Here is a 13,399-nt window from a genome sequence, read left to right as displayed (position 1 = left end):
ATTTGAATTGTTTGTTAAGGGGTGACATGGCCATCTGGACTGAACCACCTGGTTTTGGCACCATGCACCCCTCCCAATAGACCAGCATCCCTGAAACATAAGTCAATTGAGACAGAATCAGAATCCATTGAGTAAATAATCCTGATTGCAACACCAGATAAGAGAATTCTTCATTGATGTGTAAAATCACCGTTTTATGTTGTAGAGACACTCTGCCCCACTAATATAAGAAAGGGAGTTGAAAAATGCATCATGTGCCAGTGTGGCCACTTCATCATTATTGTAGATGCTAACATTCCCAAGACTTGAAGACATTTTCTTGCTGAAAGATGAAGGTCTTTAATTGCAAACCAAACAAACTGTTGATACTAAGGATGTGTGGGAATACATAAATATCTTTTAAGTTTATTGGAACTAGAAAATAGTTTTATTGGACTGTCAGGATAATGGATTGAAGAGATTCAATCCTGTATTTTGGAAGCAGTGTGTACTTGTTTAAAATATTCCAGATCTATGACAGGTTGCCAAACTCCTGTTTTCTTGCCAAACAACAGAGGAGAGTACATCCCTTTGCCTCTCTGTGAGCAAGGTACCTCCAGTACCGCATCTTGCACTATTAATTGGCATATTAAAGATGACAGACTTCTCTCTCCGGGTAGGCATAAACATATCTTGCAGAGTGATTTAAATCTCCACCGATAACCCTCAGAGATTGCTTGAAACCCCGCCCCCAGAAGTGTGGACGGATGGGGACCCAAAAGGACTTTCCTTGGGTTTGTCGATTAGCTGGAGCAATCTTGATTGCCTTAGAGAGGGCTGACTGAGAAATTTGCAATTTTTTTTTTTTTTTAATTGTCATCTGGTTTATAGGAACAAAAATTCCTGAATCTTTGCTGGAACGGATTTCTCTGTACAAATCTTTGTAACTTGAGTCTTCTATCTTGAGGAATATCTCCAGATGTTCCTCCTGTTTATTATCGACTTTGCCCGTTTCTTAAAGAATCACTCTTATGATTTCTTTCATTAAAGGAAAGGCAAGTCCAACCTCGGTAAGATGTGGATAATATTTACCTACTTCTATGGAAGGATCTTCTGGTTCTTTCCACTGTAAAAGGTTCTTTAGTGGAAAATACCATTACCTTCTGCTTCAGAAACAACCTCTTGATTAGATTTGACTTCGAAAGATCTGTCATTCTGTGAAGTTGACAAAACTGCAACTGGCGCTTGGTAACGCATTTCCCCTCTTACTGCTTGCTTCATAAAGATGTAACATTCTAAAAGGAGTCTTCAGATTTGTCTTCAGAATTTTCAGTATAACAATTCACACAAGTCTTATCCGACATCGTCATTTTTCCACACTTCCAGTAAGCTGATTTTCCTGTCGAGTGGTTGGAGATCAGTGGAGGCGGAGTGTGCTGAGTCGACCTGGATCTAGAATGGCAATTTATTCTTGAGGAAGGAGATCTTCTAGAATGTCCTTTATTCAGACAATGGGCCTGACTCACAAAAGAGCGCCAACCGCCAGCACGGCCATCCCCGTGCGAAACGACAATGTCGCCGCGCGCAAACGCAAACCCCCACGCGAAACCGACATCCATTTCACGTGAAAATTCGCGCCCGCGCGCGAAAACGCCACCGCCCCGCGCGAAAACCCGCGAGCGTGCGCAAAACGCGAAAACCTACGCGAAAATGGCCGCGCCAACAGCCAACACAACCCCCCGCCCCCGCGAATCAAGCCCAATGACTCCTGTCATCAGAATATCTTCATGAAGAGTGTGAATGCCAACGATGTCAGGAACTTTCTTGAGAACGCCAATCTTCAGTGTTATTAGGTCAAGAGGGGCTGAAATGGAATATAATTTCGTATTTGCAACACCCAATGACCCTCCTTTTTTTTTTTTTTAAACATTGCCCGAGAGTCCCCTTTCTATGGGCTTCCGTCTGGTCTTTAAAGCTGCGTGCCATATTTCCAGCAGGAATAGGCTGCAAGAGTTAAATAGTAAGAATTTTTTTTTTTTTTTTTTTTTTTTTAAGGATATTATTGTAAGATACTTTTAAGAAGAGTAAATTAATCCCTTGGAAGAAAAAGACTTCTCACAGGAGTATTAGCAGTGTCCCTGCAATTTTCAAATAGCAACATTAGGTTACATACTCCTTAACCTCCAGGAGGCTGTGAGCATGCTCAGAAGCAAGCTGCCCACAACAAAGATGGTTGCAACATCACCCAAGTATGGGCAAAGAGGAAACAGCTACTGGCCTATATAAGGAAGTGCACACTCGCGCGCGTGCTATACACGCCTGCATGCTCGTGAACACTCCCCACCAATCCACACTGTCCTGCCACTGCAGAAAGCAGAGAACTGGCATTTACAAAACCATGAGACTACTCCAGCCAGGAGATGAGGAAGAAAGGATGGAAGGAAATAAAACCAGATAGAAAGCAGGGAGGAAAAGGACAGACAGGCAGGTAACTCATGCAGCCATTGCACACCTGTATGCATTTAGCACAGGAACTAATGTAGAGTGACCAGATTTTTGTAGGCTCAACCTGGGACGGGGGGAATTGGGTGGGGGGGGGCGCCGCGGCGAAAAATAGGGGGTGCGCGCCGAAAAATGTGGTGTCTGCAGCGCGCGCGAAAAATAGGCGTGGTCATGACATTCTATGGGCGGAGCTAATGTAATGATGCAACAGCGAGGCATAAGAAAGCAGTGTTTATGATGTGGTCAAACGTGGATTCACATCATAGGTGTGCAGAAACTGTGTGATGCTATTTAATAGTATGTCATAACCCCAAAGCAGCAAACATAGCCAACTATGACCATTAAATAATAAATGCAGCAACGGTTACCCCAGACACCACAAAATAAACGCAATGGGCAACATGTCAGCACAAAATAAACGCATTGCGGGCAACATTTCAGCACAAAATAAACGCATTGCGGGCAACATGTCAGCATAAAATAAATGCAATGGGGGCAAACATGTCAGTACAAAGTAACGCAATGGGGGCAAACATGTCAGCACAAAATAAACGCAATGGGGGCAACATTTCAGCACAAAATAAACGCAATGGGGCAAACATGTCAGTACAAGATAAACGCACCGCGGGCAAACATGTCAGTACAAGATAAACGTACTGCGGGCAAACATGTCAGTACAAGATAAATGCACTGCGGGCAAACATGTCAGTACAAGATAAAACGCACTGCGGGCAAACATGTCAGTACAAAATGAACACAATTTGGGCAAACATGTCAGTACAAAATGAACACAATTTGGGCAAACATGTCAGTACAAAATGAACACAATTTGGGCAAACATGTCAGTACAAAATGAACACAATTTGGGCAAACATGTCTGTACAAAATGAACACAATTTGGGCAAACATGTCATTACAAAATGTACACATTGGGCTCTATTCTCAAAGACTTCCCACATGCGGTAAAGTACATGCGGGAAGTTTGCACCCAAAATACCGTCAATTTTGCATTCTCTAAATTTTCCGCATGTTTTTCCCGCATGCGAAAAAAGTGTGGTAAAAGTGCGGGATTCATGCGGAACAGTTTCCGCAAAAGTTGGTATTTTCTGCAATAAAAAATCAATTCTCAAAAATGTTCAGGCGCATCATTTCGTCGTTAATTACCGATTTTTTATCACCTACAAGTTGCAGGTGATATATTCCGCATCCCATTGACTTTAATGAAGTCTGGAGGCTTAAGGGCTGTGCTTGCTGGACTTTAACTTTTTTTTTTAACACTTTTTCATGCGACCTTTTTACCGCATGATTCCCGCATGAATAATGGCTGTTTCCGCATCTTTTTTTCCGCATGCGGCAAACATGCGGAACATATTAGTGAATGTGGAAAAAATGCGGGGTTTACCGCTGTCGGAAATATAGCGGTAAAATTTTGCGGAACTTTTGGCTCTTTGAGAATAGAGCCCAATGTGGGCAAACACTTCACCTGCAAGAAAAAGCATTTACTCACCTGGCAGAAGACGTCCCCTCACGCAGCCGGCCTCTGGTGTGTGCAGCTCCCCCTGGCCTGGACGATCTTCAATCTCCCGATCAGCCTCTCACAGGCAGAGCAGGGCTACGGCAAGATGGCGTCCGGAGGCGGAGCCCTGTACTGGAGACAAATAGTCCCCAGTACAGGGCTCCGCCTCCGGACGCCATCTTCCCGTAGCCCTGCTCTGCCTGTGCCTGCCGGAGGAGGACAATGCAGGCTGGAGCGGGGCTGCGGGGAATGAACTAGCGCAGCGTCTAGTAGACGCTGCAGCTAGTTCATTGTACGGTGGCCAGAGTCCCGAGGCCGGGGCATCCCGCTGCTAAAAGCGGGACGTTTCCCGGGACCTCATTCAGCCTGGGACAGCGCCCCCGAAGGCGGGACGCATGGTCACCGTAACTAATGCAGCCATAGTTCATTTGTATGCATCTTGCACATGAAAGAAATGCAGCCATAGTTTATTTGTATGCATCTTGCACATGAAAATAATGCAGCCATAGTTCATTTGTATGCATCTTGCACATTAAAGTAATGCAGCCATAGTTCATTTGTATGCATCTTGCACATTAAAGTAATGCAGCCATAGTTCATTTGTATGCATCTTGCACATGAAAGTAATGCAGCCATAGTTCATTTGTATGCATCTTGCACATGAAAGTAATGCAGCCATAGTTCATTTGTATGCAATTTGCACATGAAAGTAATGCAGCCATAGATCATTTGTATGCATTTAGTACATGCAAGTACTGCAGCCATAGTTCATTTGTAAGCGTTTTGCATGTGAAGGTAATTGCATGTAGCACATGAAGGTAACTAATGCAGCCAAAGTTCATTAGTATGCATCTAGCTCATGAATTTAATGCAGTCATAGTTCATTAGTATGCATGTAGCACATGAATGTAATGCAGCCGATGTTTATTTCTATGCATCTAGCACATGAAAGTAATACAGCCATTGCTCACCTGTATGCATTTAGCACAGGATACTGATGCAGGCATTGCTCATTCGTATGCATTTAGCACACATGTAGATCTCCGGGACCAGAAGACCGGGCTCTCTATGTGAGGTACATTTAGTACTCATGCAGAGACTTCCCAGGGAAAGGGATAAACCCTGGGGTAGAAAGGGGACTGAAAAAAAGAAATGAAGAGAAGGAAAGAAAATAGAAATAGTGTCCAAAGGGGAGGACAAAGGAAAAAGAATACTGGTGGGTGATACTCTCAACAAATTTATAGTTATGGTGTCCAATAGGGTTCAGGGGCGGGGTTACAACCCATAGTATGCTGCCATGGAAGCACCAGGGAAATATATATATATATATATATATATATATATATATATATATATATATATATATATATATATATATATATTTTAAAGTAGTTTGAATTTCTATTCGTAATTAGGATTACAATCGAAATTGGCAATTACGAACCATCACTACTGACCACTACTGCAGCCTGTTAATGTTGGAAGGAAAACTCCCCTATAATGGCTGGGACTAAAAGGCTAACTGTGTGATGTTGAAAGATTGCAATGTGCCCAATCAAAGTGAAAAAGGAGAACAGACAGGGCTGAAATGAAGTGCATATGACAGTCTCTCCTTTTTCACTTTGACTGGGCACATTGCAATCCTTTAACGGCACACAGACGTTTAAACCTAGGTCCCAAGCATTTTATGGGAGGTTTCCTTCCACCATTAACAGGCTGCAGTATTGGTCACAAGTTCTTCACATTAGGGAGGTTTTTTTCCCTTCATTCTGGTGATGTTGAAGGTCATAATTGTTTTTAGGTTTTTGTATTGTACCAGAATTGTGGTCCTGCATCTTTACAGGGATCACTTTTTTTGTGGTTCATGTATACCCTTTTTTGTCCCTGGGCTTTGCACATTTGATTGCTGCAGGTAGAGAATTATTTTTCTTGCTCAAACATTAGTGCTTTAGCGCTGAACCAAAAGGGCTGGCTATGAAGAGGAACCACTTAGCTGCATTTTGCACTGTCTTATTACTTTTTATTGTGATTTAGGACTTGCTTTTGTGAACGGGGAAAGGTGGAAGGACTTGCGGAGATTTTCACTTACCGTTCTGAGAAATTTTGGGATGGGGAGGAAACCTGTTGAAGAGAGGATCCAGGAAGAAGCTGGCCTCCTGGTGGAACGGATCAGATCCTGCAAAGGTTTGTTGTCTATCATGCACTTCATCTAATGCTGTAAATGGCACGCTGTGGTATAACTGTTTATAAAAACACAATAATGAAATCTAACGTTCTCAATTTTTGCAAATCTGTTTTTAAATTTTAAAAAAGAGGGGTTTAAATTCTACAAACACAATGGTACCTTCAACTTGGAATAAGAGATTATGTATTTAATGGGTGTGGCTGACTAGGAACATCAGAATTTAAAGGTGCGTACACATGCACTACATCCGGCAACGACGGGTCCGTCAGACCCTCCCGCTGGGTGGACGTTCAGCCGACAGTAGTACGCATGTACGCGTATCAGTCCGCCGACAGTGCGTACACACACACTACTGTCGGCTAAACGTCCACCCAACGGGAGGGTCTGACGGACCAGTCGTTGCCGGATGTAGTGCGTGTGTACGCACCTTGAGATGTCTGAAACCCAGCAGACCACCAAAAGCATTGTTCTCCTATTCACCTCACCCCCTGCTGGAAGCCTCTCCATCATGTGCTATGCATCATCTCACCTTTCTGCAACAGAAGTATCTCTAGCCTCTAGGCTAATGACATGTTTGTACACTCTTAATCCAGAACTGTCACCCAAGGGATCAAGTCCCTATCCTGATCCCTGTGGGCTACAGTCCTTAAATGTGCATAACTTAGAGAACCAAAAATTGCCTAAGGACCGTGAAGCCTCTGGATCCTCCAGAGCAATCCCACTCTGCTCTCTGGTCCTCTGCTGCTTCCTGGGACCTTCCTGCACATCACGATCATGTGCCTCTCCCTGCGCCTGCGCAGTAGCATGGAGCAACTCGTACACAAGCAACTCCAGCTTACTGTGCAGGCACAGTTTGCTCGTGCTTGAAGAGAAGCACAGTTGCAAGCGTGGAATCTGGCAGAGGCTTGTCAGATACCTTTGGGGAGGGGGGTCTGTGCTCAGCAATGGGGGACCAGAGGATGGCGTGAGAAGCCTCTGTAAGATCCAGGCACAAGCATTTAAATTTTAACCTGAGGTTTGCCTTGGGTACTCTTCAAAGGGACATTTAAGCCGGGAATAAAAAAAAAAAAAGTTTTACTTGCCTGGGGCTTCTACCAGCCCCCTGCAGCCGTCCCGTGCCCTCACAGTCACTCACGGAGCATCTGGTCCCCGACGCCAGCTAGTTTTGTTTTCTCTGACAGGCCCTGACTGACTCAGTGGGCTTTCTGCGCCTGCGCAGGCCTGGCCACGTGTATCCTTCATGTTTCCATCCTGAATAGCGCCCTATTGCGGACGGGAATGCGAATAAAAATACGTGTGGCTAAGCCTGTTGGGCATGTCAGCGAAAACGAAACTAGTTGGCGGTGGGGGACCGGAGGCTCCGTGAGTGACTGCGAGGGCACGTGACGGCTGCAGGGGGCTGGTAGTGGCGATCGCCACTAAGAGACTGTTAGACGGTAAAACCGCTGTCTATTTACACTGTACTACGATCTACGGCAGCGCAGTACTGGGACAGCTGTGTGACACGTCTGTCCGCCTGGGAGGCTCAGAAGCGATCGGCTGGCGGGGGGGAGGGAAACAAAAATAATTTTTAAAAGGCTAAATTTAAGCGTAGTGTATGCGGACACTGCTGCCCTTATGCAGAAAAATTTCCACATTAATTCCTCATTAAATGCTTACACTGAGAACTCTTCTATGCATACATTCCCCTTTCCAATGCGTAATTTTGTACTCATACAATCGTACGCGGAAAAATTTACGCAGGTAACGCATGCGTATTTAATTTGCAATACACATGTTATCTACGCCAAGCAGTCGTAAACTACGCGTAGCTGTACTTCGCTATGCATTAATTCGTAAGCGTAGTTTTGAAACTTCACCTACGAACTACGATGTGTAGATGCGATCTACGATGTGTAAATTCGCACTGGCGTAGTTTCTGCTCGTCCCTGCATAGAACCTTAACAAGCATATACAGATCACATGATTCTGACAATATTGTCAGATTATTATTATTTAGTATTTATATAGCACCGACATCTTCCACAGCGCTGTACAGAGTATATAGTCTTGTCACTAACTGTCCCTCTGAGGAGCTCGCAGTCTAATCCCTACATAGTCATATGTCTGTATGTATTGTGTAAAGTATGTATCGTAGTCTAGGGACAATTTTTAGGGGGAAGCCAATTAACTTATATGTATGTTTTTTGGGATGTGGGAGGAAACCGGAGTGCCCGGAGGAAAACCCACGCAGACACAGGGAGAACATACAAACTCCTTGCAGAGGTTGACCTGGCTGGGATTCGAACCGGGGACTCAGCTCTGCAAGGCGAGAGTGCTAAACACCACGCCACTGTGCTGCCCAGGATCGCCCAGGATTAGCTGCATGCTTGTTTCTGGTGTCATTCAGACACTACTGCAGCCAAATAGAGCAGCAGGGCTGCCAGGAAACTAAGTATTGTTTAAAAGGAAATTGTATGAGGACTAGAGAACTAGGCCCTTTAGAAACCAGCACCACACAGGTATAGTATTCAAAAGTATATGCAAACTTTATTCAATACAATTCAAAACATCACTATAGAAACATAAAAAACAAAACATTCATGCCGCCCGTAGCATTAATAATAATAAGCATAAGCAGTGTTGCATAAATATAAAGCGCCCAACAATTAATTATAATAGTAGAACATTAAATAGTCCCAGGGGTGCTCAGCAAAGAGCCACCCGCTGGGCTTGAACCCAGGTTCAGTAAATTGCGAGTATACCAGTGATAAAGTGCAAAAATCGGTTCCGTGGCAAACCGGTGAAGACATCCGCCTGGGGTCCTCTCTCCCTCCTGCCTGCCTGATGCTTGCGCTCCCATCCGGATAACTATATTGCTCTCTTGTTCACTCTATTACTTGTGCAGTATGCAGTATCATAGTCACTTAATGGGAATGTGTGTCTCAGCTTCATAGGATTTTAGGTGTTCACAATATATATTGATCATATTGCATCTTATTACTTTTTGCATCACATTGATAGCACTGTGTGAATTTTGTTATTATCTTGGTCATTTCTCTCTAATTGTCACTAGGGATTTTTGCACTTTATCACTGGTATACTCGCAATTTACTGAACCTGGGTTCAAGCCCAGCGGGTGGCTCTTTGCTGAGCACCCCTGGGGCTATTTAATTTTCTACTATTATAATTAATTGTTGGGCGCTTTATATTTATGCAACACTGCTTATGCTTATTATTATTATTGATGCTACGGGCGGCATGAATGTTTTAATTGTTTTTATGTTTCTATAGTGATGTTTTGAATTGTATTGAATAAAATTTGCATATACTTTTGAATACTATACCTGTGTGGTGCTGGTTTCTAAAGGGCCTAGTTCTCTTGTCCTCATACAATTTCAAAATTGGTCCTAGCACACACATTGATAGTGTTTCGGAGTCACTGCTATTAAAAGGAAATAAATATGGCAGCCTTCAAATCACTTTCACCACGGGTTCACTTTAAAGTGACTGTTTGAGGAAGCTTTACTATTCCTGAATAGTTATTTACTGATATTAATATTTTATATGCAGAAAAATCCATCGACCCAACAAATTTCCTGCTCCAGGCTGTCAGCAACATAATCTGCACCATAGTGTTTGGAAATCGGTTTGAATATGATAATAAGGGGTTTCGGCAGCTCCTGACCTTATTTTCTGCAATCTTCAAAGATATAAGCGGCCCATGGGGACAGGTAAGATATATTAGTGATATATGACTATAATGACAATTCCCATTGTCATCATAGTCGATGGGAATTGCTCAATAAAAGTAACTGATATAACATTTAAAAAAAATAGAATAAAAGAAAGCAATCCTTATATGGTTTAGTAATTTTATTTAAAAAAAAGTGTTCTAAACAGTGTTAACAAATTTAAATAATACAACATGACATCTTTTTAAGAATAGAACAGCATCCTCATATCTGTAATGTAGCTCATACCCACCATAAAACAATTACTATAACAAGCAGGGCCAGATTTTCCATAAGGCACTGTAGGCACATGCCTAGAGGCGCATTTGTGTGGGAGATGTGGCCCCTGTCCTCAGATCACTGTCCTTGTAAGGCTTGACAGGTTATGTCCCCAATTAGTCTCTACCCCCCAATCTAGTGCCAGGGCTCTGAGCCCAGCCCACGGTCTTTACCTACAGACAAGCCCCCGTGTGGAAAGGACACTTTATTTGTCTCCTGACTACGGTTGCCCCAGGTCTTAACGTGCAAGGCATACAGACTGAAGTAGAGAGGACAATAACCCGCCAGAACCCCACTGAGGCAAGTATAGCACAGTTCAATAGTTCATAAGTATCACACAGGACTAGTAGCTTGTGTGACAATCCAGCCCCACGATTCTGTCTAAACGACGTTAAAAGACCGGTTCTGGATCGTCAGAAGGTAGAAATATGACAGAGCGTGCCAATCCCATCTAATCTGCTCCCGTTACCATTAGGGGAATAGTCACCTCAGATGGTTGGAAGTACGGTGAACAGACTGAAGCCAAAGATTGGTCGCAGCGCTGTCGACAATATGTAATATGACAATCACTCACCAATCCCGTATTACTAGGCCACGGTTGCCATGCAGGTCTCATGCACTAGAGACTTCTGGAGGCAAATTCACTGTGTGTGCAGTAAACGGTTAAGATTGGTTGGAGGTGCCCATACATGTACAATCCCAATTGTATGTACAATCTGGAAAACTAAAAATATTGTTTTCGTGCTGGAAATCGGGTAATTTCACTGCCACCACTCTTTCGAGTTGAGGAAGGAAAAAAAGACTCCCGCTAGCTATTCCTGGAAGGAAGAAAATGGTTATTTACAACCTAACTAGCAAACGACAATTTATAAGAACATAATAAAACAATGCGGTAGTATGACTCTTCGGAGGGCAGATTCTTTGTAGCAACAATCAGATGACCAGAACAGGCACAAGACTGAACTATAAAATCATTAGTTTTATTCTAAAACTACATACACACAGTATACTTTAACCCACAGATAAATATACCTGTCCGGCAGAACAGATTGGGTTGAAAGAAAAAGAATAGAGATGAAAAGGAAACAGAATGTCTTCAAATACAGTTTAAATACCGTTATTGGTAGTCCATGCGGCAATCGCAAGTCTTTGGAGATAGTCCAAGATGGCTGATTGTCATGCAGCCAGAGGCCTTTGTGGGAAATAATCCAAGTCATTTTGCCAGGGTCCAGCTGGCTGTCGATTGATGTTAATTCGATTTAGGATTTTGGACCCACAACTTTCTGAGCTTTGTAAAGTTATACTCTTCACTTCAGCAAGGAGGAGTGAGGACGGGGATCACACACCTCTTGGAACCTGAGATGAGCCAGCCCCTTCTCATGGAGACAGAAAATTTACTTAAATCATGATAGGTGTTCTATCTCCAAAACCGTACTGAATATGTTAAATATAATAACATTTTTAGGTCGGTCAGAATTTGAGAACAATTATATCAAACACGAGAGAGCTGGGGTGAATTGTGAACTCAAAATGCATATCTCTGCTTTGGCAGGGCTTACCGTGAATTTGGAATCATCCAATTGTGTGGTTTGTTCTGAATTTCATAATAAACGAAAGGCCGACACCCATTTGGAAAGTCACATTTATGACAAAAGGTTGATTTCATATTTTTGAGGTCACGGAAAGGTTTTCTAACTCGGGCAAAAGGCCAGCTGTTTTTCTAAAGTGGCTTCTGCAGGATGCAAGTAAGACCCCCTGTGGATGGCTCTTTGGCTGGCTCTTTTCATGTATGGAACTGAGGTGCCTCACTGTCTCAGGGAGAGCAGTCTAGGTGTGAAATTTCTCTCCCTGCATGGTTGTTTGTCCTGGACCCCAGCAATATCTCAAGATTCTTGCTTTGGGAAAGGAAGTCATGTGATGTACCTAGTGATTACAGGGATATCTCACTTTCCCAAGGGTCATTAGCATGAAGTTGCTACATTTGACCAGGGAGAGGAACTGTGTGAACCCCTGGCTCCCCTGAATTTTTAAAACAGTTCTTTTTCTGTCTACTGTCACTTTTTAATAGTGGCTACAGGGAAAATTTTTATAAGGTTCTAACTACTTTTTTGGGATGAATAAACGTTTTTTGTCACACCTTGATTTTAGGAGAATGAGGCCCTCAGCATCGATTGCCAGTAATGACAGATAGTTCAGGGAAGAGGCAGTGGATAATCCAAGCAGCACACGAGAGAGAGTTCAAGCAAGGTCAGCATGCAAGATTATCCAAGCAACAAGCAATGGTCAGTCCAGGCAGCATGCAAGAGTATCCAGGTAACAAGCAAGGGTCAGTCTAGGCAGCAGGCAAGAGTATCCAAGTAACAAGCAAGGGTTGGTCCAGGCAGCAGGCAAGAGTATCCAGGTAACAAGCAAGGGTCGGTCCAGGCAGCACACAAGAGTATTCAGGTACAAGCAAGTGTTAGTAAACAGCAGACAAGAATGGTCAAATACAAGCCAAGGTCAATTCCAGATAGTTCAGATAATGTGAGTGCGCACCCAACAACTAGCCACAGTTATGCTTATCACGGGTGATGACTGGGAGTGCTCTGCGTGTTTAAATACAACTTTCATCCAATCAGTGGCCAGCCACATTCCCCACATCCAATCACAGCAGACACACCTGCCAAGTGTCAGACACACCTGCCCAGCACCCACTATCACCACCACACCTCTGAGCACCGGTATGTCCATGTATGCTGCTGTTTTGTATTTATACATTTGGACTGTGCCTCATTTTTTGAAGAATAAATGTATGTTGTAGTGCCGATCATTCCTGCTCCTTCTTCTTCTTCCATGTAGCAATAGGGGTGAAGAGGTTGCGTTTGCATCGGGGCCCTTGGGCCAGAGGGGCCTTCCCTCGACTGTAGTATTATCTCTCTATTGGTTCTGTGCTGATAATTATCACTTCTATCGATGCTTTAAATGGTGTAATCATAAAAATAAAATGTTCCCCATCCCCTTCTTGCACCTCTGACACTGTGGTTGTCCCTGGCAGGTTTTGGTGTTTCGTATCAATTGCTATGTATAGAGCCCTGGGGGGGGTGCAGGCAATGTAAAACTTGGGCCCATAGCTTCTTAGCTATGCCACTGCTCCTTTGTTATCCAACCCCCGGTCTGCGCCCACTGCCGGTCCATGGGCTGTTTTCTGGTGGTTCGCAGGTCTGGCCTCTTGGCCCCCCCTCCCCT

The 13,399-nt window shown here is 43.6% G+C and overlaps 1 protein-coding gene across 1 annotated transcript in view; it reads left to right on the top strand.

The window, feature by feature from the left end:
- The window catches only part of LOC137528991 (cytochrome P450 2G1-like), a 69,870-nt gene that overhangs the window by 18,099 nt on the left and 38,372 nt on the right, over positions 1–13,399 (top strand). The window contains exons 3-4 of the mRNA XM_068250839.1: positions 6,032–6,181; positions 9,735–9,895. Of these exons, the coding sequence (XP_068106940.1) occupies positions 6,032–6,181; positions 9,735–9,895 (311 nt within the window). The remainder of the gene's footprint in view (positions 1–6,031; positions 6,182–9,734; positions 9,896–13,399) is intronic.

Source organism: Hyperolius riggenbachi, chromosome 8, assembly GCF_040937935.1.
Source record: "Hyperolius riggenbachi isolate aHypRig1 chromosome 8, aHypRig1.pri, whole genome shotgun sequence".
NCBI lineage: Eukaryota > Metazoa > Chordata > Amphibia > Anura > Hyperoliidae > Hyperolius > Hyperolius riggenbachi.
This window is presented reverse-complemented; position numbering and strand designations above follow the sequence as displayed.